Genomic DNA, 26720 nt, shown 5'->3' on the forward strand with positions numbered 1-26720 from the left:
ATTAAGGAGCGGGCAGGCTTTAGGGCGCCTTGCTCAAGGACGCATCACTGTATTCTGAGGACTTGAACCCGGCACCATTGGTCTGAGAGTTGAACACCAAACCCCCAACCCAGTCCACTATGTCCAGATAATGCAAACTTACGAGGAGTCCTTGATGGTAGAGTCCTGGTTGTCCTCAGGATTTGCCTTCCAGGTGTACGGCTTCTCTATCAGTCCTCCAGATTCCTGGTCTGGTTACAAACGTAATTTGTCTCTTGAAAGGTAACAAACACAGTAGCAACTTGTCTCTAATGTAAGGTAACAAACGCAGGAGTAGTTGGGCTTCAATGTAAGGTAACAAACTCAGTAGTAGTTGGGCTCTAATGGCACGTAACAAAGTAGCAGCTATAGTTTGTCTGGTAAACAACCACAGTACTATGCCGTAACTTGTACTGGACAAACTAATCCTGCGTTACAACAAGTCCACTCTGTTTATTTTATGCAAACTTACGAGGATCCTTGTTGGTAGAGTGATGTCGTCCTCCAGAGTCTTGGCTCGTCCATCAGCTCTCCTCAGCCAGAGTCCTGGTCTGGAACAAACAGTACGAGTCCGACCCCGACGTCCGGTAACAAACATGTAGTTTGTATTATTTTTAAGCCCTTTATTTCCAGTTTGTTTGGTTAATACAAACTTACAATCCTTGTTGGTAGAGTGATGTCATCCTCCAGATTCACGGCTCCCCTACCAGCTCGCCTCCGCTCCAGAAACACGTTCTAGTAAGAAAACACAGCGGTAGTTGGTCAACCCATGTCAAAGTAACAGCTGTATTTTTCCCGTTAGGTCAACCATGTAAGTAAATAAAAACTTAAGAGGAATCCTTGTCGGTCGATTCCTAGTCGTCCTCCAGCGTCTCAGCTCCTCCAGCAGCTCTCCTCAGACAGAGTCCTGGTCTGGAACAAACAGCGGGAGTCTTGCTTCAACATGTGGTAAAACAGATGTAGTGGTCTGGTATATATGGTACAAACACCGGTAGTTTGTGGTAGCAGTATTCTACTAGAAGTGGCTGTGAGTGTGATGATCACTTCAGAGTCAGGCTCCATCTACCCCACGACAGACATCCTTCACCAGGCAGGGCCTCCACCAGCTCCTCCACCAGGCAGGGCCTTCAGCACGACTCCTCCACCAGCTCGGCTCCTCCATCAGCTCCTTCAGCCATGGATTCCTGGTCTGGTTACAAACAGTTGGTCTCAGCAGTAAATCACCTGGGGACGCAACACACCCCACCTCCTGCATCTGAGGTTCACTTGTAAAATGTAAGTCAAATTTAACCAATTTAAACACTTAAATTAGACAACGTCTGCAGATTGTCATGTTCAGCAATTCATCCACTACGGTCGTAGCAGCACTAGTAACACTAATGGCTCATATGACTCCTACATAACCCCCATATGAATTAACTCAAATCACAGCTTGGCACAGATTTAAAGTCATAAGATGATCAAAACCAGACCTAAACTACCGTGGATTTTAGCGTTTCAGATGAGCTTGGTGATGGTTACCCTCTGGTCCGGTGCTGCAGGCCCCTGGTCTCCAGCCTCAGTCTCCGGTCCATCCTGGCACCACAAGCCTCCGGTCCCCAGCCTCTCAGCCTCACCTTTCAGCTACAGCAGGAGGTTTATATCAACATTTAACCAACAATAAACCTAATTGACTCATCCGAAACCGAGTTACACAATTAATTTAACTATTATTTTATAACTCAAGGCAAGAAAAGACTTGAGACCAGACATGAGCATCCCGTTTTTGGGAATGAAGACAGAGCAGTCCACAAGTTTAAAGAAGTGGTTAAGCCTACGCATTGAAACTGACCTGATCTGGAGGACTTCTGACAGGAGGTGGAGGTCTGGCTCTGGGTGAGGAGGTGGAGCTCTTGCTCTGGGTGAGGAGGCAGACACCTTGGGACAAACTACAGGTTCATTTTTTAACCTTGTACAGTTCTAGAGTATCTTCTACTGTAACATGTGGGAAGGACGGCCATTATATTAGCTTTGATATTATCCAGTTGGTAAACTCTGCACCAAAGTCGTTGTTTAACGTCATTCCATTGGGTAGGGTTTAACTTCTGTGGCAATTAATGACAGCAAATATTTAGAACGTACAAAAGCTGAAGTAACAAAGAACACCAAGCAGTATCGATATTAAATCAAATATACTCAGCCATATTTAGGTGCTGGGTTCCGTTGAAGAAATGTCAAATTGTCTTCCACCTTGAAATGATTTCCAGCCTTCACTGATGTCAAAATTGGGCCCGCAAGTAGAACGCCGTTTTGTACGCAGCGTGAGTCCCGTCACGTCAACGTCGTTAAAACTACGGCGCAACCATTGGAAATTATCCACATATTGTACGACGTACGCGTCAGTATGTATTTAATATCAAACTAAGTTGTTTAAGATAAGGGTCAACAATTCCCAATGGAAACAATGGAAAATAGTTTCCGTTGGCAACGGCTCGAGGTTACGCAAATACAATCCAGAACGTTGCGCCAGATTCCCTCAGGGGACTCCCGTCCAACTAACTGCCAGGTGGTTTCTTATGGTTGTCAAGACTACAACATTCTATGCTAACCATTAGGACTAAATCAGGTTACCACACTCAGAACCTTCCACGGCGGGAAGCACAAACCGTCCGACTGGAATCCGAACATTCCAGCCGGCACCAACCAAAGAAAAAACAGAACCAGCGCCTCACCTTGAGCTGAACGGAGGAAGATCCTGAAGTCCAGAGATGGTCTTCATTACAACACAGCCAACAGACTTACCTTGAGGAGATCCGTTTGTTGCTGTTGGTAATTACTACTATACAGTATACCTTTACATTATAATGCACCCAGTGTGTACAAGTTATATCACTCAAAACCGTACGAAGAACCAAACTACCATGTACGTCCCACAACAACTTTAAACCTAAAATCCTGGAATCATTCAATACAAAACTGTGCCTACATTTTAAAATTATCTAGATTATTCAGGATACAAACCATACAAAGCAAATATAAACGTTGAGCTCACAGAGAGCCGACCATAGCCCTGCAACGTCACCCTGACCGACTCATCACCAACAGCAAATCATGCCAGCCAGCCAACAAATGTACAGGTCCAGTGAGAAGTGGGCATCCGAGTGAAAGGACTGCCTATAATAAAAAGAAGCCCAATTCCTGAACTATCCAACCATCTTCATGGTTTAAAGACTTGACATGCCATTGTGTTCTAATCACCTCTGTCTACTCCCTCGTTACTTATAAAACTCTACATCTCCATCACTAGTGTTGCATCCTACTCACGGGAGTGTGGTCTGAGTGAGGAGAGATGCATGCTGGGATACAGTGCTGTCTGAAGTCTTCAGTTCTATAGACACGCCCCTCAGGAGAAACCAAGTGCTTGAGAATCTGTCGTGACATCAGTTACATGAGCTTGAAAATCCTTCAAGATGGCGCCAGGATTCTCAGAGGAGAAAGGCCAAGAGGAAGATGTGAGGGTTCTTCCTCTCAGCCAGTGGAACACAACAACGTTCCTCTTCAGAGTACCATGGAACACTTTGAAACATTCTCCTCTTTACACCTTGAAGCCCCAGTGAAGGTTTCCTTACCGCCTCAGCTGAAGAGCACAACTTCAGCTTGAAGAGCGCACTAGTTGGAGTTCCCGGATTGGTTCTGATTTAAGGGAACCAATCGTTCAGCTGGTCCTGTCCGAAACAAATACAGTTCAGCCTGAGCAGACATGCAACTGAGAGCAAGACAAGATCCACAGGGCTCTCCATCAATCCAGCCAGGTAGGAAGAGCCGTCTCCTTGCAGGTCTGAAGGACATCTTGAATATCCATTGAGGACCCTTTCCAACATCAGACTCTCCTTGTGGAATGCCTTTAGGTGTCCATCCTCCATTGATCCTGATTGGTGTAGTCCTAGTTTGAAGTCACTGATCTGAACACGTCGCTTGCATCCTTTTACACTTGAGTTGGATACTCTCCTTCCTGCCCAGTGTGTTGGACATCGCTCCGCAGCGTCCCTCTGGGGTCTTCATGTCTACTGGAGGCCCTCAAGTAAACATGTGGCCGTCCATCAGGTATGATTTAGTCGACCATTCCAATATCCCAAGCCAATCACACAGACCCCCGTATGAACCTTATAACTGTCAAAGCAAGCCGGACACACACACACACACACACAGAACCCAGGACAGGCACGTAGAACCCCATGCCAGGTGTGAGTGGGAGACACACACAGTAGAACCCTAGCGATGCTCAAAAATCATCCATCTCATGTCAAACCCAAACCCACACACCACTGAGCCACAAAAGGCCAAACAATCATGCAGGGTAAAAACCTCATGCCAAATAATATTCCATCATCCAACCCCAGCTCTCCTGCCAGGGCACCCAGAACAGAACAACCAATGTCTCCAGAGACGTAAATGATGTACAACATTCTTCAGTGGCGTCCCACATTGGTGATGGATTATGCTCTCCAAAATATGTCCCAGGTTGATTCATGTCTTTGTAGTCCAGTGGTTTCCTGAATGAGGGGCATTCACATATGCAAACGGTGCAGCTTTAGTCAGCCTGAGGACAGGAAGAAGGTCATCTGTTCAGAAGACCACCCAGTGGAGGGGGGTGGCTCTTGAGGAGCAGGATCCATCTTGGTATGGCCCCAAATAAGACCTTCTTGGAAATGAAACTGCTCCTGAGGAGTCAGGATGCCTGGAGGGGACTGTTGAATGTGTTCCATGGTTCTCTGTGTCAGATTGAAGTTGTGTTTTAATCGTTGAGATGAGGAGCCCCCTCATCTCCCCCTGGTGTTTCTCCTTCTGAATCCCTGTCTCCATCTTTAAGAACATTCCAGTCCATGTCACTGCCGTCACGACGGTTTCTCAAACGCTCGGTTTCCCCTGAGGGGGCGCGTCTACAGACCTGTAGACTTCAGACAGCTCTGTATCCCAGTATGCACCTCTGCTCACTCAGACCACACGCTCATCAGTAAAGCAACACTCTTGTGATGAAGATGCAGAGCTCAGGAGAGTAACTGGAAAGAAGACTGAAGATATCAGAACCTAACCCATTACTCAATCTTACAACAATAACTTGGAGCCTGTAACCATTTTAACAAATCATTAAAACCAACATAAACCAAACACCTAAATAACCCATGAACCAATAAAACATCTTTACTACACAGATCAACCTTCAGGTAACGGGTTAACTCACCAGGAAGCCAAAATACAATGTGCCCAAGAGTAATGAGAAACTAATGACTTACAGTTTGCAGTTCATCTTCATGGTTAAGGTGGGATACTCACAGAACTGCAGTTAAATATCCATGCTCGACCTTTGAAGGAAGGAACAGTTTACTCATGGTCCCCAAACTTGGGCACTGTCCCACAGTTCAATATCTACCATCTCCATTAAATCAGATAAATGAATGACAACACAAATGCAGGGCTTTTGGGATCATCCAACTTTTAAACAATGAATAATATACTTCACTAATCCAGCTTTTTAAAATAAATTATACTTATTATTTGACTCGTTAGTCAAGAGTGATTTACCTCTTACTTTGACAAGTTTGAATCCATAGTCTCTAAAATGTTACTTTCAGGTAGAATCATTATTTGAATGAGAGTTTAACCACCACATGGTTGTTAAAAAGCATATTTTTACTGAAAACAAATAGCACAACCGTCGAGTCATTAGCACAACTCAAGCCTTCCTCCAGTCTAAAACTGGAGGGAAACTTAGATTCATAAACGAAAAAAGTCGCATTCAATTCACCTTACTGTGCGCGAGTGTGTGTGTGTGTGTGTGTGTGTGTGTGTGTGTGTGTGTGTGTGTGTGTGTGTGTGTGTGTGTGTGTGTGTGTGTGTGTGTGTGTGAATGTTAGATTTCAAGTGGGTGAAAAGGAAGTCACGTGTGATCTTGCGTCCCTGTGGTGTAGTGAGCGGATGTGGACAGCAGAGGGCAGTGTCACCAAACGAGAACTTCTGCTCTGAGCGCTCTGCGAGATACCGTCTCCATTGCAACCGTAACTTGGCAGCATCCTGAACGGCCCTTTGAGGAGTGAGAAGTAAGCTTTCATCAAAGAGACCAGAGAGACTCATTCACTGGTTCAACTGGAGTCATCGCCACGCCTACCACCACACACACGTGAACGCACACACCCACACACACACACACACCAATACACCATATAGATTCACACCATATGCACACGCACACCACAGATATACACATATAGATTCACACACAACATATAGATGCAAACCATATGCATACACACACGATAGATACAAACCATATACAGTATATACACGCACAGGTATACACCATATAGATACACACCATAAAGATGAACACACAAAATAGACACACACCAAAGATTAACTTAATATAGTGTAGCGGGCCAGTGGGTGTGGGGTTTCAACGCTACCAAGTTGAGTAGACAAAATGGCACAACACAGAGCAGTTCCAAGCAGAAATAAATATATATTTTTAAAAGGCTCATCCACCTCCTATATGCTCCAGTCGTCCAACACCTTCCACCTGTCTGTCTCTCTCAGGGCGTTCCGTGCTTCCAGGCGATCACACAGATCCTGCCTGTCCTTTGCTAGCCCTAGCTTCTCTAGCTCCTCTTCCAACTCCAACTTCCCCACATGTCTGTTTGCTAGCCCTCTTAAGCCCAAGCACCCCAGCCTAACGATCCCCAGGCTTGCCTCGTTAGAGGGAGGAAGTCCATATATGGCTTGGGGGTGGAGCCAGCAGGTTGCCAGACCTACCACTCCCTTCACTCCTCCCTGGCGTCTGCACACACACACACACACACACACACACACACACACACACACACACACACACACACACACACACACACACACACACACACACACACACACACACACACACACACAAACAATAGATACACTCCACACAGTTCTGGTCACTAAATATTACTCCTCCCTCTCTCTTCTCCTTCTCCCCTCTAATCCTTTTCTCCTCTCCTTCCTCCCTTCTCCGTCTCTCTTCCACGCATATCGCATTTTTATTGCCTCTACTCAAGAGAATAGATTTGGGTGTGGATTTCTTGGTTTCATAAACGTCCGGGGCGTAACCCAGAGGGAAGATGAAAATGCTGCGCGCCAAATTTATTTGTATGCTTTATTGTGCATGCAAACTTTTTCATAATGCTTTATCTAAATAAACGAAATGCGCGGTTTATTATAGCTTTAAATAGCTACCTGACTGCTGTGCTGCTTACCCCCAAACATCTAAGGTTCCATGAAGTTATTGCAGAGTAAAATGAATACAAGTGAGCCGACTGAAGTCGGGAATGATGATTAGCGGCAGGTGTGTCGAGGGGATGAGGACCAGAAACAACCAGCGACCACTAGATGGGGGTGTTGGACCGCGTAGCAGGACGTAGCGTAACAGTTCTTATGCGGCATTGCAGAGGGATCAATGTGAGAAGGTCGAAGTTACTTGCCAATATGAGGAGGAGACCAAAATGGTCAAAAAGCGAAAATTGATTTTGACATTTTGAATAGAGTGCCGTGCTTTTTGAATCGACAGTCATTTTGAATTGAGACATTGGAATATATTGTTCACTGATCATATGCCTAAATGTAGCTGGAGAACTTAGAAAAATACATTACTAACGAGAAATCCCCTTATTGCTTTTGTAAGATATTTTTGGCAGGGTTAACATTGTGTTAATAAGGGCCTGTGTCTGTGTGTGTGCGTGTGCGTGTGCGTGTGCGTGTGCGTGTGCGTGTGCGTGTGTGTGTGTGTGTGTGTGTGTGTGTGTGTGTGTGTGCGTCTGAACGTTGAGCTGTAACGTGGCTTGAAGATCTGGATTGTCATTGCTCGACTTTGTCACAGCGTGGTCTCTATCTATTTATCTATATTTATCTAAACAGTATAAATAGATAATCTCTCCATCGATATCTTGTTCTCTTTTTTCTTTTGATCAGCCGTTCTGGTAAGAGTCATTTGCAGACTCGTACTGACACACATTTATACATTTATGAGGTTAAAGTCTGGGAGATAAGCCTTATAACACTGCTAGTGTTGACGCAACATCAAATCACAAACCATAAATCATATATAACCTGGACACAAAGAGAGAGGGTTGCTTTTATAAAGACTTTTGTGGAAAAATACCAGCCTCAGGAAAAATGAAAGTCAATTGTTTTTGTATAGCTCTTAATCTTAGTTACAGAGGCAAATCACTATTAAATCACCACAATGTCTCTGGTTTTTCATCAGCTCTTTGTGTTTTGTCGTGTTTCCAACACATCAACGTTTTTGAATTACAGCGCATGATTGCACCCAAAGCCAGAGTGTGGAACTTGAACCGTTAGTGAACTGTGTCCGTGGGGGCGGAGCCAGCTATTAGGGGAGGAGCCAGGAGTAAGGAGGGGAGAGGACGTCTTGTTAAGGAAATACAACTTAAGGTTCATTGAAACCAAAGCCACCCGACGTGGAAGCAGTACTCTCTGTGAGGAGAAAAATAAATCGCATTTTGGAAAAAATTGTCTGAGAGACAGAAACCACGAAACGGTGAGTGAAAAAGCACAACTTGGAGAGAAGTAACAACATCTTTTCCAGTTATGGCATTACAAAAATAAGGGAATTGCTCAATACTTAAACCTTGTCGTCTGTTTCTAGGAATGGCCTCGGCTAACACTTCCTGGTCTGAAGAGAACTTTTCATGTCCCATCTGTCTGGATGTGTTCAGCAGCCCGGTTACCACACCCTGTGGACACAACTTCTGCAGAACCTGTATTACAAAGTTCTGGGATGAACAAGTCCGGTACAAATGTCCTGTTTGCAACAAGATTTTCAACACAAGACCTGAACTACAGGTGAATATCCTCTTATCAGAGCTGGCCTCTCAGTTTAGAACATTCCTACGAGTAAAAGAGCAGCATTGTGTGGAAACAGGACAAGTTCCCTGTGACGTCTGTACTGGGACCAAGCTGAAGGCTGTGAAGTCCTGCCTAGTGTGTCTTATCTCTTACTGCCAAACCCACCTGGAGCCACATCAGAGAGTCGCAGTCCTGAAGAAACATCGGCTGGTCGAGCCTATGGACCGTCTGGAAGAAAGGATGTGTAAGAAACACGACCGACTTCTGGAGCTCTTCTGCCAGACTGAACAGGTGTGTGTGTGTCAGTCCTGCACAGAGACAGACCACAAGTCCCATCCTGTTGTACCTCTAAAGGAGGAATATGAAGTGAAGACGGCCCAGCTGGGGAAGATAGAGGCTGAAGTTCATCAGATGATCCAGGAGAGAAAAATAAAGATTAAAGAGATCAAAGACACAGTAGAAATTAGCAAGAAAGACGCAGACAGAGAGATAGCCGATGATGTGCAGGTCCTCACTGCTCTGATGCGCCACATTGAAAAGTGCCGGGATGAACTCTATCGAACAGTTAGAGAGAAACATAAAACCACGGAGAAACAAGCTGAGGGCCTCATCAAAGAGATTGAAAATGAAATAAAAGATCTGACCAATAGAAGCTCAGAGATGAATCAGCTCTCACACACTGAAGACCACCTCCACTTCCTCCAGGCCTTCAGATCCCTGAAGGATCCTCCACCCACCAGGGACTGGACCACGGTGGAGGTCCGTCCTCCGTCATACGTAGGGACCTTGAGGAGATCCCTGGATCAGCTGGAGGAGACACTGAACATGGAGATGAAGAAGCTGCGTGATGGTGAACTGAAGAGGGTCCAGCAGTATGAAGTAGATGTGACTCTGGATCCTGATACAGCTCATCCCAAGCTCACCCTCTCTGACGATGGGAAACAAGTACATGATGGAGATGTAGCGAAGGCCCTCCCAGACAACCCTAAGAGATTTACTGATTATAAATATGTTCTCACGAGGCAGAGCTTCTCCTCAGGGAGATTTTACTTTGAGGTCCAGGTTAAAGACAAAACTGCATGGTATGTAGGAGTGGCCAGAGAGTCCATCGACAGAAAATGTCAGACCATGTGGACCCCTGAGACGGGTTACTGGATTATTTTCTACTACAAGGATGGGTTGGTATTCACTGGAAACCCTTCTGTCCGTCTCCCTCTGAGAGCTGGGCTCCAGAAGGTGGGGGTGTTTGTTGATTATGATGAGGGTCTGGTCTCCTTCTATGATGTGGAAGCCAGGGTTCATATCTACTCTGCTACTGGCTGCACCTTCAGTGAGCCTCTCTATCCATTCCTTTGCCCATGCAACAATGATTATAAAGGTAACAACTCTGCCCCTATGATCATCTCACCTGTCAACCAAACTGACTAGGACATTTGTTTGATAGTAAAATGTAAATGTAAAATAATCAAACAACCAATACAACTAATGTTGTTTCCTGAATAAGAATCTCTACTATATGAGATCCGAGATAACTGCTTTGTTGTTTGACTGATGTCATTTAACAAGGATGAATTCAATAAGATAATAACCATTACTTTTATTAAATATAACCCATGATTACATTACATATACATTTATGATCAATGTCTGATTTACAGAATGTTTTATACGTTTACCAATATCAAATTATAAATGTTTGCAGGAAGTACAAAATGTTGAAAATGGCTCGTTTAAAAAATATATATATGTTAGTTTATGTTTCTCAATAATGAATGATAACAATCAAATGTGTGTTAGATTTTTATTTCAATAAAAATTTACAAAAAGAAGAATGGAGACATTTTCTGCGGAATAGGTACATTCTGAATACAATATTTATCAAGCAGAATAGGTACATTCCCAGTACAATATTTATTCAGTAGAATAGGTACATTCTGAATACCATGTTTACTCAGAATAGCTATATTCTCCTTACTCTCCCTCTCTCCCATTCTCTCTCTCCCTCTCGCTTTTTCCTCCCCTCTTAGTTTCTTGTGTCTCATACATTGTGCACATCTGTGTGCGTGTGTGTGTGTGTGTGTGTGTGTGTGTGTGTGTGTGTGTGTGTGTGTGTGTGTGTGTGTGTGTGTGTGTGTGTGTGTGTGTGTGTGTGTGTGTGTCGGGGGGGGGGGGGGGGGGAGACCCACTTTTACCGGCAGGGTCTGCACTCGTACTTCAAACGCAGGACGCTTTCCAAAAGTAAAAGGAATTCCCCCGCTGACCAGACCGGGTCGCTGCCTGCTGCTCTCAGCTCTGCTGCTCGTGTGTGCACTTTGCGCGTGCACATCGGGGAGAGTTCCTACCACGCCGTAGCGACAATGAACAGCTGTTTGCTCTCAGTCTGTTTCTGTTGAAAATCTAATCGGGGTTGGATAAAAAGTATTTGGGGAAACCCCGGAAACCCGAATAGATCTACAACGATGATCCCAGTTGTAAATAACCATCGAATCATGTCTCTCGTTCTGCACCGGCTCTCTCTTAACTCCAGAAAGAAGATAACACAAATCAACGCATTTGAAAAGGCCGACACAGTGAATGAATGTAGTGCTGCACTCACGTGCCGAAGGGGCGGAACCAGGTGTCAGGAGGGGAGAGGAGAGGACGTCATGTTGAGGAAACGAAACCTAAAGCACCCCGACGTGTAAGGAGTTCTCTCTTTCAGGAGATAATAACACGCATTAAATAGTCCGACAGACAGAAACAACAAGGTGAGTAAAGCAGCACAACTTTGAGATAAGTTAAAAACACTTTTGCAGTTAGGAATAACAAAAATAATGGGATCGCTCAATACATAAACCTTGTCGTCTGTCTAGGAATGGCCCGTGCCAACGCTTCCTGGTCTGAAGAGAACTTTTCATGTTCGATCTGTCTGGATGTGTTCAACAGTCCAGTTTCCACACCATGTGGACACAACTTCTGCAGAACCTGTATTACAAAGTTCTGGGATGAACAAGTCAAGTACAAATGTCCCGTTTGCAACAAGCTTTTCGACACAAGACCTGATCTACAGGTCAATACCCTCTTTTCAGAGATGGTTGATCGATTTGGAACGTCCGTACGAGTAAAAGAGCAGCCTTGTGTTGAACCAGCTGAAGTTCCCTGTGACGTCTGTACTGGGACCCAGCTGAAGGCTGTGAAGTCCTGCCTAGTGTGTTTTATGTCTTTCTGCCAAACCCACCTGGAGCCACATGAGAGAGTTGCAGTCCTGAAGAAACATCGGCTGGTCGAGCCTATGGACCGTCTGGAAGACAGGATGTGTAAGAAACACAATCAACTTCTGGAGCTCTTCTGCCAGACCGAACAGGTGTGTGTGTGTCAGTTCTGCATATAGGGTGACCACAGGTCCCATCCTGTTGTACCTCTAAAGGAGGAATATGAAGTGAAGACGGCCCAGCTGGGGAAGATAGAGGCTGAAGTCCAGCAGATGATCCAGGAGAGACTAAATAATATTCAGGAGATTAAAGACACAGTTAACCGCAGCAAAGCAGATGCAGACAGAGAGATAGCCGATGGTGTGAAGATCCTCACTGCTCTGAAGCGCTGCATTGAAAAGTACCAGGATGACCTCAACCAAATGGTTAAAGAGAAACTGAAATCCACAGAGAAACAAGCTGAAGACCTCATCAAAGAGCTGCAGCAGGAAATAGAAGATCTGACCAATAGAAGCTCAGAGGTGAAGCAGCTCTCACACACTGAAGACCACCTCCACTTCCTCCAGGCCTTCAGATCCCTGAAGGATCCTCCACCCACCAGGGACTGGACCACGGTGGAGGTCCGTCCTCCGTCATACGTAGGGACCTTGAGGAGATCCCTGGATCAGCTGGAGGAGACACTGAACATGGAGATGAAGAAGCTGCGTGATGCTGAACTGGAGAGGGTCCAGCAGTATGAAGTAGATGTGACTCTGGATCCTGATACAGCTCATCCCTGTCTCATCCTGTCTGAGGATGGGAAACAAGTACATGATGGAGGTGTGAGGAAGGAACGCCCAGACAACCCTAAGAGATTTATACAGGGTCTACGTGTTCTCACGAGGCAGAGCTTCTCCTCAGGGAGATTTTACTTTGAGGTCCAGGTTAAAGACAAGACTGCGTGGTATGTAGGAGTGGCCAGAGAGTCCATCAACAGAAAAGATCGGATCATAGCGTCCCTTGAGACGGGTTACTGGACTCTTTACTTCAACAAGGATGCGTTGGTGTTTAAAGATAACCCTGATGTCCGTCTCCCTCTGAGAGCTGAGCTCCAGAAGGTGGGGGTGTTTCTTGATTATGATGAGGGTCTGGTCTCTTTCTATGATGTGGAAGCCAGGGTTCATATCTACTCTGCTACTGCCTTCAGCTTTATTGAGCCTCTCTATCCATTCCTCAATCCATGTCTCTGTTATTATAAAGGTAACAACTCTGCCCCTCTGATCATCTCACCTGTCAATCAAACAGACTAGGACCTTTGTTTGATAGTAAAATTATCCAACGACCAAAACAACTAATGCTGTTTCCTGAATTAGAATCTCTACCATGTGAGATCTGAGAGAACTGTATTCATATCTTACTGCTGTCATATAACAAGGAGTAATTCAGTAGGAAGTGAACCCTGACTATTATAAATGATAACCCATTCTAAATTATTAGATAACATTATATTCTTAATTGTCTGTTTTCTCCAGTCTTTTAAGGTTTACTGTTAATGGTTGCAGTCATGTATAGCATGGTCTCAGGATTGATGTGTATTTCATAATCATCTAAACATTATTGTTAGTTTATACTTCGGAATCATGAATGACAACATAATCAAATGTAAAAATACTTTTCTGCTGTTAATAAAAATGGAAACACAGCTGACGAGTCAATGACTGTTAATGTCCACCATACAACAACCCAACATGTGTAAGACAAAGATCACAGTTACTACATGTCCAGACTCTCCCCGTGTGTGTGAGTACTGTGACTGTGTCTCGTCATCTCTCCTCTCTCCTTCCTCTCATCTTAGTTCCTCCTCTCTCCTTCCTCTCTCTTCTCCGCTCCTATCTCCTATGTCTGCTCTCCTTTCTAGCTCATCCAGGATTGTGTTAAGTATTGTTTTACATGCACTTTACATATGTGTAAATACCCGTTTGACTTGTCTTTACTATAGTCTACTATCTGTTCCCTGGCGTATACAAGCAGCAGTCCCATAATCAGTGCTGTGAGTGACACCCAGTGGCGGGAGCGGGTATCAGCACAGAGGGGCGGCACCTTCTTTGTGGGCCCCTAATCCTACTCTTTTGTAGTACACCTAATTTGACTATTTATTAAATATTCTGAGACATGACTCTCTTTTTTTGCATTTCATCGCATGTTTAAGGTACAAATAACTTTCTTTCTTTCACTTTTTTTGATCAGCCGTTCAGGTAAGAGTCGTCTGCGGTCTTTTTCTCACGCACAGTATTATTAGAATTGCATCGTTGAATAACCTGAAGGTGTTCAATGAATACAACGTCTTAATGGCGTCGGCTTGATGGCTGGTGTGTCGAGGATAGCCGCAGCAGACAGAGTGGGAGACGTCTTCCACGAAATTTGGCCGAGTGATGACGTCACACGCTTTGGACAAGCCACCGACCGCCTGGTTTAGGGAATCACCCCTGGTGTACATACTCCATTTAAAAAGAAGTACAAACGTGGAACATTTTGCAGGAAGAACTATTTGAAGAACTATTTGAAATAATGGAAACCGATCTTTAAATGGTGTAGAAAAGATGGCTGCTTGAAGTATCGATTAAGAGTCCTGAATTAATTCATGAATTCAGGTCCTCCCTGAACTGCGGGCCGTTCCGTGGTTCTCTGAGGGCGCGGCACCAACTGACAGCTCTACCGGTCGAGCCACCAGGTATGACACACATACTACTGCACTCGTTCACTGATACTTGCAGTGCTGGGTTATCAGGTTACATCAATCAAATGTTCTGGCTCCACCTCAAAGACAGTGAATACCTGATCTGCAATCGAGCCCCACCTCTCAATGGAAAACGAGTGTCAGCCAGACGTCAGACGTCAGACTCCACCCATTCAGTAGGCTCAAAGGAACATAAGGAAATCCATGTATTGAAATGATGTAGCACCGCATTGGATTATTGGAAAATAATTTTGCTCAATCACACCTTGATAAGCATAAATGACTAATTGAACTAAACTATTAAACCAGTTGTCCATCACTTTAGATTTTTGTCCCTGGTACGTAAAAGCTACCCATAATACACCGGTTATAATGTGACTTTGTTAACTGCCACGGCAGTGGCAGTTAACAATGACTGTGTTGTCTCTGAATTGGGAACTTGTTGGTCTGGTTGGTCTGCCCTACCCTGAGCCTCATGATGCAGCTGTTTAATGAGGTTAGGGATGAGCCTTATATAACTACCAGCGTTAACTCAATATTAAATCACAAATCATACTAGCACATACAACCTGGACACACTTTTTCAGTCATGTTTGCACCCTCTCTTTGTCTGTGCTTTGTCCTATATTCTGTTTTCAGATATTTTTGAAAGAACAGCGCATGAATGTCAGTGAACTGTGCATCCTTGTTGGAGGGGCAAGGTGTTAGGGGAGGAGCCAGATGTTAGGGGAGGAGCCAGGTGTTGAGGGAGGAGAGTAGAGGATGTCTGGATGAGGAAACAAAACGTAACATTCCCAGAAGCCAAGTCAATCCGACGTGGAAGCAGTTCTCTCTTTCAGCAGGAAAATAAAACACATTTTGAAACAATTAGTCTGACAGACAGAAACATCAACAAGGTAAGTGAAGCAGCATATTTTTCAGAGAAGTTAAAACCTCTCTTCCTTAGGGACTTGAAAGAATGGACTTGCTCAATACATAAACCTTGTCGTCTGTGTCTAGGAATGGCCTCTGCTAACACTTCCGGGTCTGAAGAGAACTTTTCATGTTCCATCTGTCTAGATGTGTTCAACAGTCCAGTTTCCACACCATGTGGACACAACTTCTGCAAAACCTGTATTACAAAGCACTGGGATGAGCAAGTCATTTTCAAGTGCCCTCTTTGCAACAAGGCTTTCAAAAGAAGACCTGATTTACGGATTAATACCCTCGTATCAGAGCTGGCCGCTCAGTTTCAAACATCCAAACGAGTAAAATATCAGGTCTGTGTTAAACCTGGGGAAGTTCCCTGTGACGTCTGTACTGGGACCCAGCTGAAGGCTGTGAAGTCCTGCCTAGTGTGTTTTATCTCTTACTGCCAAACCCACCTGGAGCCACATCAAAGATTCCCAGTTCTTAAGAAACATCGGCTGGTCGAGCCAATGGACCGTCTGGGAGACATGATGTGTAAGAAACACGACCGACTTCTGGAGCTCTTCTGCCAGACTGAACAGGTGTGTGTGTGTCAGTTCTGCACAGAGACAGACCACAAGTCCCATCCTGTTGTACCTCTAAATCAGGAATATGAAGTGAAGATGGCCCAGCTGGGGAAGATAGAGGCTGAAGTCCAGCAGATGATCCAGGAGAGACTAAATAATATTCAGGAGATTAAAGACACAGTTAACCGCAGCAAAGCAGACGCAGACAGAGAGATAGCTGATGGTGTGCACATCCTCACTGCTCTGAAGCGCTCCATTAAAAAGTACCTGGATGACGTCAACCGAATGGTTAAAGAGAAACTGAAATCCACTGAGAAACAAGCTGAAGACCTCATCAAAGAGCTGGAGCAGGAAATAGAAGATCTGACCAATAGAAGCTCAGAGGTGAAGCGGCTCTCACACACTGAAGACCACCTCCACTTCCTCCAGGCCTTCAGATCCCTGAAGGATCCTCCACCCACCAGGGACTGGACGACGGTGGATGTCCATCCTCCGTCATACGTTGGGACCTTGAGGAGATCCCTGGATCAGCTGGAGGAGACACTGAACATGGAGATGAAGAAGCTGCGTGATGCTGAGTTGAAGAGGGTCCAGCAGTATGAAGTAGATGTGACTCTGGATCCTGATACAGCTCATCCCCGTCTCATCCTGTCTGAGGATGGGAAACAAGTACATGATGGAGGTGTGAGGAAGGAACTCCCAGACAACCCTAAGAGATTACCAAAAAACATATGTGTTCTCACGAGGCAGAGCTTCTCCTCAGGTAGATTTTACTTTGAGGTCCAGGTTAAAGACAAGACTGCGTGGTATATAGGAGTGGTCAGAGAGTCCATCGACAGAAAAGATCTGATCATAGTGACCCCTGAGACGGGTTACTGGACTCTCTTCTCCTACAAGGATAGGTTGGTATTTAATGATAACCCTGATGTCCGTCTCCCTCTGAGAGCTGAGCTCCAGAAGGTGGGGGTGTTTGTTGATTATGATGAGGGTCTGGTCTCCTTCTATGATGTGGAAGCCAGGGTTCATATCTACTCTGCTACTGGCTGCAGCTTCACTGAGCCTCTCTATCCACTCCTCTGTCCATGGTCCTGGAGATATGGAGGTAACAACTCTGCCCCCCTGATCATCTCACCTGTCAATCAAACAGACTAGGACCTTTGTTTGATAAAATAATCAAACGACCAAAACAACTAATGCTGTTTCATGAATTAGAATCTCTACCATGTGAGATCTGAGAGAACTGTATCCATATCTTACTGCTGTCATAGAACAAGGAGTAATTCAGTAGGAAGTGAACCCTGACTATTATAAATGATAACCCATTCTAAATTATTAGGTAACATTATGTTCTTCATTGTCTGTTTTCTCCAGTCTTTTAAGGTTTATTGCTATACAATTTTTAATTGTTGCAGTCATGTATAGCATGGTTTCAGGATTGATGTGTATTTCATAATCATCTAAACATTATTGTTAGTTTATACTTCGGAATCATGAATGACAACATAATCAAATGTTAAAATACTTTTCTGATGTTAATAAAAATGGAAACACAGCTGATGAGTCAATGACTTTTAATGTCCGCCATACAACAACCCAACATGTGTAAGACAAAGATCACAGTTACTACATGTCCAGACTCTCCCCGTGTGTGTGAGTACTGTGACTTTGTCTTGTCATCTCTCCTCTCTCCATCCTCTCATCTTAGTTCCTCCTCTCTCCTTCCTCTCTCTTCTCCGCTCCTATCTCCTATGTCTGCTCTCCTTTCTAGATCATTCAGGATTGGGTTAAGTATTGTTTTACATGCACTTTACATATGTGTAAATACCCGTTTGACTTGTCTTTACTATAGTCTACTATCTGTTCCCTGGCGTATACAAGCAGCAGTCCCATAATCAGTGCTGTGAGTGACACCCAGTGGTGGGAGCGGGTATCAGCACAGAGGGGCGGCACCTTCTTTGTGGGCCCCTAATCCTACTCTTTTGTGGTACACTTAATTTGACTATTTATTCAATATTGTGAGACGTTCAGGTAAGAGTCGTCTGCGGTATCTTTCTCACACACATTTTATTATATTACTATTATTAGAATTGCATCGTTGAATAACACGAAGGTGTTAAATGAATACAACGTGTTTATGGCGTCGGCTTGGTGGCTGGTGTGTCGAGGACAGCCGCAGCAGACCGAGTGGGAGACGTCTCCCGCTGTCGCTCTCCAAGGTGCTGAACCTCGGCCGAGTGATGACGTCACACGCTTTGGACAAGCCACCGACCGCCTGGTTTAGGGAATCACCCCCGGTGTACATACTCCATTTAAAAAGAAGTAGAAAAGTGGAATAAGTTTGCAGGAAGAACTACCTGTACTGAATGTGATGAGATAAGAAAAAGAAAGCATAGAATTGTTGACGGATCTTTTGTGCTGCACAAAGTCACCGTGATTCACCGTTTATTGAAATGAAAAAACGAACTCAAATATAAGTAGGGTGTGCAGCGCAGCAAATCGCGCCAGCAGACATGGCCTTTCTAGCAAGCTCAAAGCAAACAAAACAAAATATTTCGGAGGATTCGGGAGGAGCAGCAGCCAAAGGAAACCCACAATAACTCATTGTATAACTCACTGCCTACAGCTACCAAACGAGTGAGTCCGTTTCGGCGCCCCCTCCTACGTAGGCAGGGGGAGGGGGCACACTTGAATATTACCTCCCACTTCCCCACTCCCCTCCAATCAGAGCATAGCTAAGACTTTGTGGACCAGCGGACGAGCAGCTCCGGCGGGGGGGAACTCTGCGGCAGCCCGGCCCCTCAGCTCCGGGAGTGCAATCCCTTTCTCTGATCCCCCTAGGAATGGCCTCTGCCATCACTTCCTGGTCTGAGGAGAACTTTTCATGTTCCATCTGTCTGGATGTGTTCAGTAGCCCAGTTTCCACACCATGTGGACACAACTTCTGCAGAACCTGTATTACAAAGTACTGGGATGAACAAGTCCGGTACAAATGTCGTGTTTGCAACAAGCTTTTTCAAACTAGACCCTGTCTACAAGTCCATACCTTCTTATCAGAGCTGGCCTCTCAGTTTAGAACATCCGTTCGAGTAAAAGAGCAGCTTTATGTTAAACCAGAAGAAGTTCCCTGTGACGTCTGTACCGGGACCCAGCTGAAGGCCGTGAAGTCCTGCCTAGTGTGTCTTATCTCTTACTGCCAAACCCACCTGGAGCCACATCAGAGAGTCGCAGTCCTGAAGAAACATCTGCTGGTCGAGCCTATGGACCGTCTGGAAGACAGGATGTGTAAGAAACACGACCGACTTCTGGAGCTCTTCTGTCAGACTGAACAGGCGTGTGTGTGTCAGTCCTGCACAGAGACAGACCACAAGTCCCATCCTGTTGTACCTCTAAAGGAGGAATATGAAGTGAAGACGGCCCAGCTGGGGAAGATAGAGGCTGGAGTTCAGAAGATGATCCAGCAAAGAAAACTAAAGATAAAGGAGATCAAAGATACAGTAGACATGAGCAAGAAAGGCGCAGACAGAGAGATAGCTGATGGTGGACAGGTCTTCACTGCTTTGATAGGCTATGTTGAATAGGGTCGGGATGATTTCAACCAAATGGTTAAAGAGAAACTGAAATCCACAGAGCAACAAGCTGAAGGCCTCACCTAAGACATGGAAAAGGAAATTAAAGTTCTGACCAATGAAAGCTGAAGCTCAGAGGTGAAGCAGCTCTCACACACTGAAGACCACCTCCACTTCCTCCAGGCCTTCAGATCCCTGAAGGGTCCTCCACCCACCAGGGACTGGGCAAGAAATGACAGAACGGAGTGTAGGCCATTCATTATCAGATTAGAAAAACAAACCAATGCAATCAGCTCCTCCTCCATTTATTTGGTCCACCCAGCCATGGCTTCGAAAAATATGTAGAAATATCCCAAAAATGCAATGCAATGACAAAGTGTAGTTTGTAACTCTGGGCCATCTCTGTTGAGGTGGTTTGTTTGCCATCACTTCCACCCCACACACACCCCTCTACCCCACATCAAATTACCTGCTTTACCTGCTTGTAGACCTAACCGCCATTCCAAGTCGTTCATCCCCTCTGCAATTCGACTACTAAATGCTCCATAGTTGCTCATGTGTATCTGTTGTATGATGTACAACAAGCTGCTCAAACAAATCGCCCCTAGTGGGATAAATGAAGTTGTATCGTATTGTATTGTATTGTCTACAGCTGTAAACTACCCCAAATATCATTATCTACAGCTATAATCTACCCCACATAATATTATCTATCTCTTAACTACCCCACATGACATTATCTACGGCTGTAAACTGCCACACATAACATTATCTATCAGTAAACTGCCCCACACAACATGAGCTATCTGACATAACATTATCTATAAATAATAAATAAAAACATACAATTATAAATTTGGAAACTCCCCCACATAAGATTAACTGTAAACTACCCCACATAACATTATCAACAAATGAAAACTTGTTTGAACGAAAATGGTAACAGTCAAAAAATGGAATCGTAAACACTATAACCTCATTGTGAAATTGAAATTAAGTGTCTATGGACGGAAATGATTGGACAGACGGGTGGAATAATCGTCGAGCCGTTTTGGGGCGGTTGGTGTCGACTGAGCTTTTGCTTTTTATTGCCGTGCCCTAGGCTGCTCATTATCAACACCATAGTAATCATCAGAGTGATCTAGTTTTAATGGGGCTGACTGGCCAAGTTGAAGTATGGAAAAGCCATCTCTCTCTCGCTTGCGTGCTCTCTCTCTGTCGCTGTCGCTCTCTCTCTCTCTCTCTCTCTCTCTCTCTCTCTCTCTCTCTCTCTCTCTCTCTCTCTCTCTCTCTCTCTCTCTCTCTCTCTCTCTCTCTCTCTCTCTCTCTTTTTCTGTCTCTCCTATTACTTTTTGTCCTTGTTCTGTTTAGCCTAGTTTTTGGCCCACTTCTGTTTGTAAGAATACAAAAGGATTTCACAGGCAACACTTTCTTTGCCTTTCTATTCTTAGTCTTGTCTTTTGCGTTGTTAATTGATCTGATTTGATAATATCGATTTTATAGTTTGTTTAATTTATATAATAATAATAATAATAATATATCGTATTTTAAAAAAGACATAGGTCTAGGCTACTACACACTATGCCAACTATGCAATATGTTAATAATATGTATCGATTTCCACTCATCCACACACGCGGCCAAAAAATAGTGAGTTACTTTCAAAAAAAGTTCCTTTAAAGTAAAATAACTAAAGACACAAATGAAAGGTCCTCGAGGCTAACATTGAGGAATCTAATATAAGAACAACAATCAACAAAGGAACTAAGAGTAATCTATGCTGGGGCCCATCTAGTGCCCCCCCCCCCCCCCCGTGCCCCGCCCCTTCCCATCATCATGTCCCGCGTGGTGCGTGGATACCGAGTAGAGGCGCTACAGGAATACTGGCGCGCTCAGTAGGACGCGTATTAAGGAGGAGCGCTCTCGGTGACCGGTGTTACAGCTTTTAAAAGCACTTCTAAAAAAAAATAATCCATCTGGGTTATATCATTCTTAATACAATGGTTTTGTTGCGCACTTTTTTTTTATCACTGATGGAATTGGACGCCCCGGTTCCGAATCCCTCGCGTCGCACGCCAGAGACCCGTTAGGACACCGACCGTTCTCTTCGTTGGGAGTCTGAATGGAAAAAATGTCACCGGCACAACGGCACGAGTGCCTGGACCGCGCCTCGCCCTCCGCGGAACCCGTAGGGCACAGCCAACAGCCCGAGAACAAACGGGTATGTTGTATCTCTCTTCGGCGTGTTTTATAATGTGCCTCACCTTGTCGATACCTGTCGCTTACCGCCACTTTCCGTATTGCTTTGTAACCACTGACTCAAGTTGAATAACGCCGCAAGTCACGAAGCTCATAATACAGAGACGCAACGTAAGCATACTTAAAGAAAACGTGCAGCGGCGCGCGCGCGTGTGGTTCTGTTGAAAATAATCAAGCGTGAGCACAACCTCAAAGATCACGTGCAGTTGACCTCACTGTTCAACCTTTATACTAGTAGAGTTTCAGGATTCTAGGGCACGTGACTTCTGGGCATCATGACGCCCCGACGCGCAAACCGCTTTCATTTTGAAAGCATAGGCGAGTCAGAGGGTTAGTAATGATGTAGGTAGAGATGTTTTAGGTCATTAATGGTGAAATGGTTTATCATCATGGGGAGACGTTGTCCTGTTTGAAACCGCCACAGCGTTTCCCATGTGAGAGGTGGAAAAATTATGTTTTCATTAGCCTATAGGTTACAGTATTTTTATGGTGATTTAAATGTATCACGCCTACTACACCTCCACCTCTTGAGTCTCAAAATCCCATGATGATTTCTGATGAACAAGCCCTGATCAGCTCGGCAAAACATGACTCGACTCATTTAGCCTGTTGTAATTGACGTTTCACCCTTTGACCAAGCATTCTCTGTCGATATTTCGGGGTTTAGGCAGGCTGCCAAATAATCAACCGCTGGCCTGGCCACGCTCTAAACAAGGACAGACTTTCCCTTATCCTGTGTTAAGTGCTTGTTGCATCACGCTCTATCCCGCCTTTTCTGCTCTAATCAATTAAATGCTGTTAAATCAACTCGGGTAGGTGGCCTTTTTTTCTGTCCACAAAGAGGATTTTGAGAGATTTGGGGTTTTATTGGACAGCCTCAAGGGAAAGTCAGTGGAATTGGCATTACATAACGATCCCGGAAGCGCTCTACCTCCCTAACCCGCTCCCTTAATGCGTAGGCCTGCACCCAGTGTGTCTCCCCCGTTAATAAACAAGTGTAAAATAAGCATGTCAACAAAGTAATAGTCCTCGTCTAAATCTGCACTTTCATTTCAGTGGTTGGGAGTTATTAGTTCATTGTGTGACAGAGAGAGATCTAATAAATAAGAGAGGAAGAGAGATTCACATTCGATAATTAGTCAGGCAGCACAAATTCAATTATACTTCAGCAAGTCCACTGTAAATCTATTAACATACACCATGTTCCATGACAAGCTTGGATGGATACCTATTGTCCAGTTACCATTTAAAGACTGTGCAGCCAAACAATCCTTGCTGTGTGGTTAATGTGGTGGTTCCCAGTCAGAGGGGCCCGTACCCACATAGGGGTCCGTGGGGACTTCGAAAATAGCATACTGGAATACAATTAGCAGTAGCATGCGCTGTTGCCTGTAGCCGTCCAACTGTCTGTCTGTTATAACCACTAATTCGGTTGTTCCCAAAAAAATCATTTATAAAGTTGGACTTGAATTTAGCCGGGTAAATGCAGTGCTCCAAAACGTTTTTTGATCCGCTGGTGTTATAGTGACTCCCTTACTCCAGCATGAATAGTGTCACACAGGAAGAGATGTCGCAATACATTTTGAAATAACATTATTGCATATTTAGTTTTACCGTGAGATTATTTGTTTTGTTGTATCCATTCCGATCCATGGGAGTGAGGCAGACCTCCAAGCTGCTCCTCCAAACTGTTCCCCGGACACAAACCCGTCGCTGAAAAAGTTTACAAAGTTACTCCGCTGAAATTCTCGATTAACATAATCGTGAATTGTCGCAAGAACAGGTGTGATTCAGGTCATAGAAGACAACATTGAGAGGGGTCAGGGGTCTGTATTTAGTCGCCTTTGCTAACTCTTAATAACCCTTAATAAAATGACAAGGACAATGGAAATGGGTTCTGAAAATCCTTGACATTCATTCAAAATGTCATACGACATTCTACGTTTCTGTGAATTTCCTTCCGATGTCACAAAAGTGATGGTGAAACAATTCTCTCTTATTTTAATTAAAGTTGCTCTTCGTAACCCTCCAGTTTTAGTAGGAGACATCTTCGGAATTATAAAAACGTAATGCCAGCGTTCGGTCCTCTCTCACTGGCCGTGCAGCGGTGTGACACAGACTAGCTTAGCTCTGCTGGTGTTGGGGGGCGTGGTGGGTGGGGGGGGGGGGGGGGTTTGGGGAGTCGATTGTGATTATTGTAAACAAAGAGCACGTAGAGGCTATCCAGCGTTTTTTATTTGTAGAATATCCAAGTTATAGGATGTGATTTTATTGATGAAATTATTGAATTCACCCCCTCACCCCCCCCCCCCCCCTCCCCCCTCCCCCCTCGACTCCCCCCTCTCACCCACCCCCCCTCCCTCTCCCCTCTCCCCCTCCCCCCTCCCCCTTCCTGTTCTAGCGGGTCAGGTCAGAGAGTCAGAGGCGGCAGTCGGCCCCGTCCCTGGTCCTGTCCAAGGCCCTGATGCGCTCCAGAACCATCTCCAGGTAGGGGCCCCCCCTCGGCCAAAGGTTCGGGGCTCAGCCCACATGCCCGCGGGTAGGGCCCAACCATTCGGGGAAACAATCAAGTTCAGATTATTTCCACTAACATTGCGTTTGCGATTCAGTGTACGATTTTTCCTTGACTTCCGTATTATTCACGAAACACAAGCTATAAATCATACTCTAGTATGGCCAACACAACATGTGAAGCAGTCAATATGTAAACGGCTCTTTTCTTGAGGCCAGGCCACTGTTTTGAGATGAATTGATGAATTGATGCATGAATGTATATAATAACATCTATTTAACTATTGTATTGCAAAATAATAAATTCAGCCTTTGCGATTTGCACATCGCGTTCTACTTCATTGCGATGTCGGTTTAAATTTGATTAACCGTTCAGCCCTGCTAGCCGGTGAACCTGTAGAATTACATGAGCAGATAGCACTGTCCCCCTTGAGCAACCCCCCCCACCTGCTCCTGAAGAAGAACCCACTGTTGTTTAAAGCTGCTCTGGGTGACATTTTCTGCTAAAGGGCATAATATTTTATCAGAGAGTTTCCAAGCAAAAGCGGACATGAGAGCAAATAATAAGAATAATAATAGTGATAATGAATAAACCAAGAATGCTATATTGATAATTATTATCAGCAATCAGTCATTCTTCCCAGTCCAGTATGTGAGACGTCACGTGTAAATGAAAGGGGAGACTTGCTAAGCACTATACATGCTCAAAACATACACGACTCAAACTACACAGTGGTAGCTTTCATTTGTTGGCCCTTTCACTGAACTTACAGGCTAACATGCACACACACACACACACACACACACCGTTGGATGTCACGGTGGTGTAAATCCGCAGAACGGTGAGTCAGGGAAAGATAATCATGCCTATAAGCTTCTCTGATCAGCGGATCAGGGATCTATTCTTAGGGTCTGGCTTTGGTCCAAGGGGACATGGAGGGTGGGGGGGGGCACGAATAACCTAATTAATACAGTCTCCTAGAGAAGACCCATTCCGCCCCCTGCCAACCCTTTCACAATAAAGGCGGCAAAACTTTAAAATTGCCCTTGTTTCTCAGAGAGCCTTAAGCTCTTCCCAAGCTGCGAGAAACCACAACACTGTGCACGTGAAAGAGCACAGATATCGACCCCTTCCTCTGAGAGTGCACACAATCACAGGAGCTGTGCTAGCGAGCGTCCACTTGGAATCAAACTCATGCTCTTTGAATTCAGAGAGCCATGTGAATAAAACAAACCCCTGGTCATATACAACTACATTTACTACTTCAGTGAGTGCTTTTTAATCAGTTAGACACACAGCGTGTGTTGGCTCCAAGCAGGTCAACTCCCATTAAGTCAACTCCAAGCTAGCCTACTCAAATTGTATTCACTTGAAGCTAGTCGACGCCCAATCTATTCTACAAGCAAGTCCCCTCCAAGCTAGTCACCTCAAAGCTATTCAACACCAAGCTATTCAACACCAAGCTAGTCAACTCCAAGCTAGTCAACTCCAAGCTAGTCAACACCAAGCTCGTCAACTCTAAGCTAGTCAACTCCAAGCTATTCAACACCAAGCTATTCAACACCAAGCTAGTCAACTCCAAGCTATTCAACTCCAAGCTAGTCAACTCCAAGCTATTCAACACCAAGCTAGTCAACTCCAAACTAGTCAACTCCAAGCTAGTCAACTCCAAGCTAGTCAACTCCAAGCTAGTCAACTCCAAGCTAGTCAACACCAAGCTAGTCAACACCAAGCTAGTCAACTCCAAGCTAGTCAACACCAAGCTAGTCAACACCAAGCTAGTCAACTCCAAGCTAGTCAACACCAAGCTAGTCAACTCCAAGCTAGTCAACTCCAAGCTAGTCAACACCAAGCTAGTCAACTCCAAATAAGTCAACTCCAAGCTAGTCAACACCCAAGCTGGTTGTCTCTTAATGGCTTTTAATGGCAGCTCCTAAGAAGAGACCATCTATTCAAGGTGCAGTCAAGGTTTCTGTGGTCCCCAGGGAGAGCTACCAGGTGCCGGTATGTCCGGAGACGTGTCTGCTGATCCAGTCGTACCTGGCGTGTCCCGACCGCTCCTTCCTGCTTCACGGCCACGCCCAGCTGAAGACCGGCCTGCAGACCCAG

At 44.9% G+C, this 26720-nt stretch overlaps 3 protein-coding genes and 1 long non-coding RNA gene across 5 annotated transcripts in view; 3 read left to right on the forward strand and 1 right to left on the reverse strand.

Moving 5' to 3' along the window:
- Nucleotides 1–6673, reverse strand: part of LOC130381456 (uncharacterized) — an 18463-nt gene extending 11790 nt beyond the window's left edge. Inside the window, exons 1-7 of one of the 2 annotated variants that reach the window (XR_008895411.1) lie at nt 6538–6673; nt 1850–5360; nt 1540–1641; nt 1085–1207; nt 672–930; nt 491–569; nt 143–230 (exon numbers count right to left, since the gene is read on the reverse strand). This is a non-coding gene — a long non-coding RNA (uncharacterized LOC130381456). Of the gene's footprint in view, nt 1–142; nt 231–490; nt 570–671; nt 931–1084; nt 1208–1539; nt 1642–1849; nt 5361–6537 lie in introns of those variants that run through there. The other variant, XR_008895412.1, reaches the window with a different exon arrangement.
- A 1777-nt stretch (nt 6674–8450) lies between these two features.
- On the forward strand, nt 8451–13869 carry LOC130381035 (uncharacterized). Its single transcript, XM_056588455.1, is given in 3 exon segments — nt 8451–8584; nt 8693–10312; nt 11745–13869. Coding segments are annotated over 2 exon segments (3246 nt in total). The 5' UTR covers nt 8451–8584; nt 8693–8694; the 3' UTR covers nt 13373–13869.
- A 1740-nt stretch (nt 13870–15609) lies between these two features.
- Nucleotides 15610–17589, forward strand: LOC130381396 (E3 ubiquitin-protein ligase TRIM39-like). The gene is made up of 2 exons (XM_056589008.1): nt 15610–15695; nt 15799–17589. The coding sequence occupies exon 2, from the start codon at nt 15801–15803 to the stop codon at nt 17424–17426; it is 1626 nt and encodes a 541-aa protein (XP_056444983.1). The 5' UTR covers nt 15610–15695; nt 15799–15800; the 3' UTR covers nt 17427–17589.
- A 4382-nt stretch (nt 17590–21971) lies between these two features.
- Nucleotides 21972–26720, forward strand: part of LOC130381036 (rho GTPase-activating protein 20-like) — a 16228-nt gene continuing 11479 nt past the window's right edge. The window contains exons 1-3 of the mRNA XM_056588456.1: nt 21972–22061; nt 24501–24586; nt 26597–26720. The exon at nt 26597–26720 is cut by the window's right edge and continues 50 nt beyond it. Coding sequence (XP_056444431.1) covers nt 21972–22061; nt 24501–24586; nt 26597–26720 — 300 coding nt within the window. The remainder of the gene's footprint in view (nt 22062–24500; nt 24587–26596) is intronic.

The sequence above is a fragment of the Gadus chalcogrammus genome, chromosome 4, assembly GCF_026213295.1.
Source record: "Gadus chalcogrammus isolate NIFS_2021 chromosome 4, NIFS_Gcha_1.0, whole genome shotgun sequence".
NCBI classification, from domain to species: Eukaryota; Metazoa; Chordata; class Actinopteri; order Gadiformes; family Gadidae; genus Gadus; species Gadus chalcogrammus.

Excerpts from the sequence above, each read along its gene's own strand:
- LOC130381396 (XM_056589008.1), top strand. The coding sequence starts at position 15,801 with ATGGCCTCTGCTAACACTTCCGGGTCTGAAGAGAACTTTTCATGTTCC.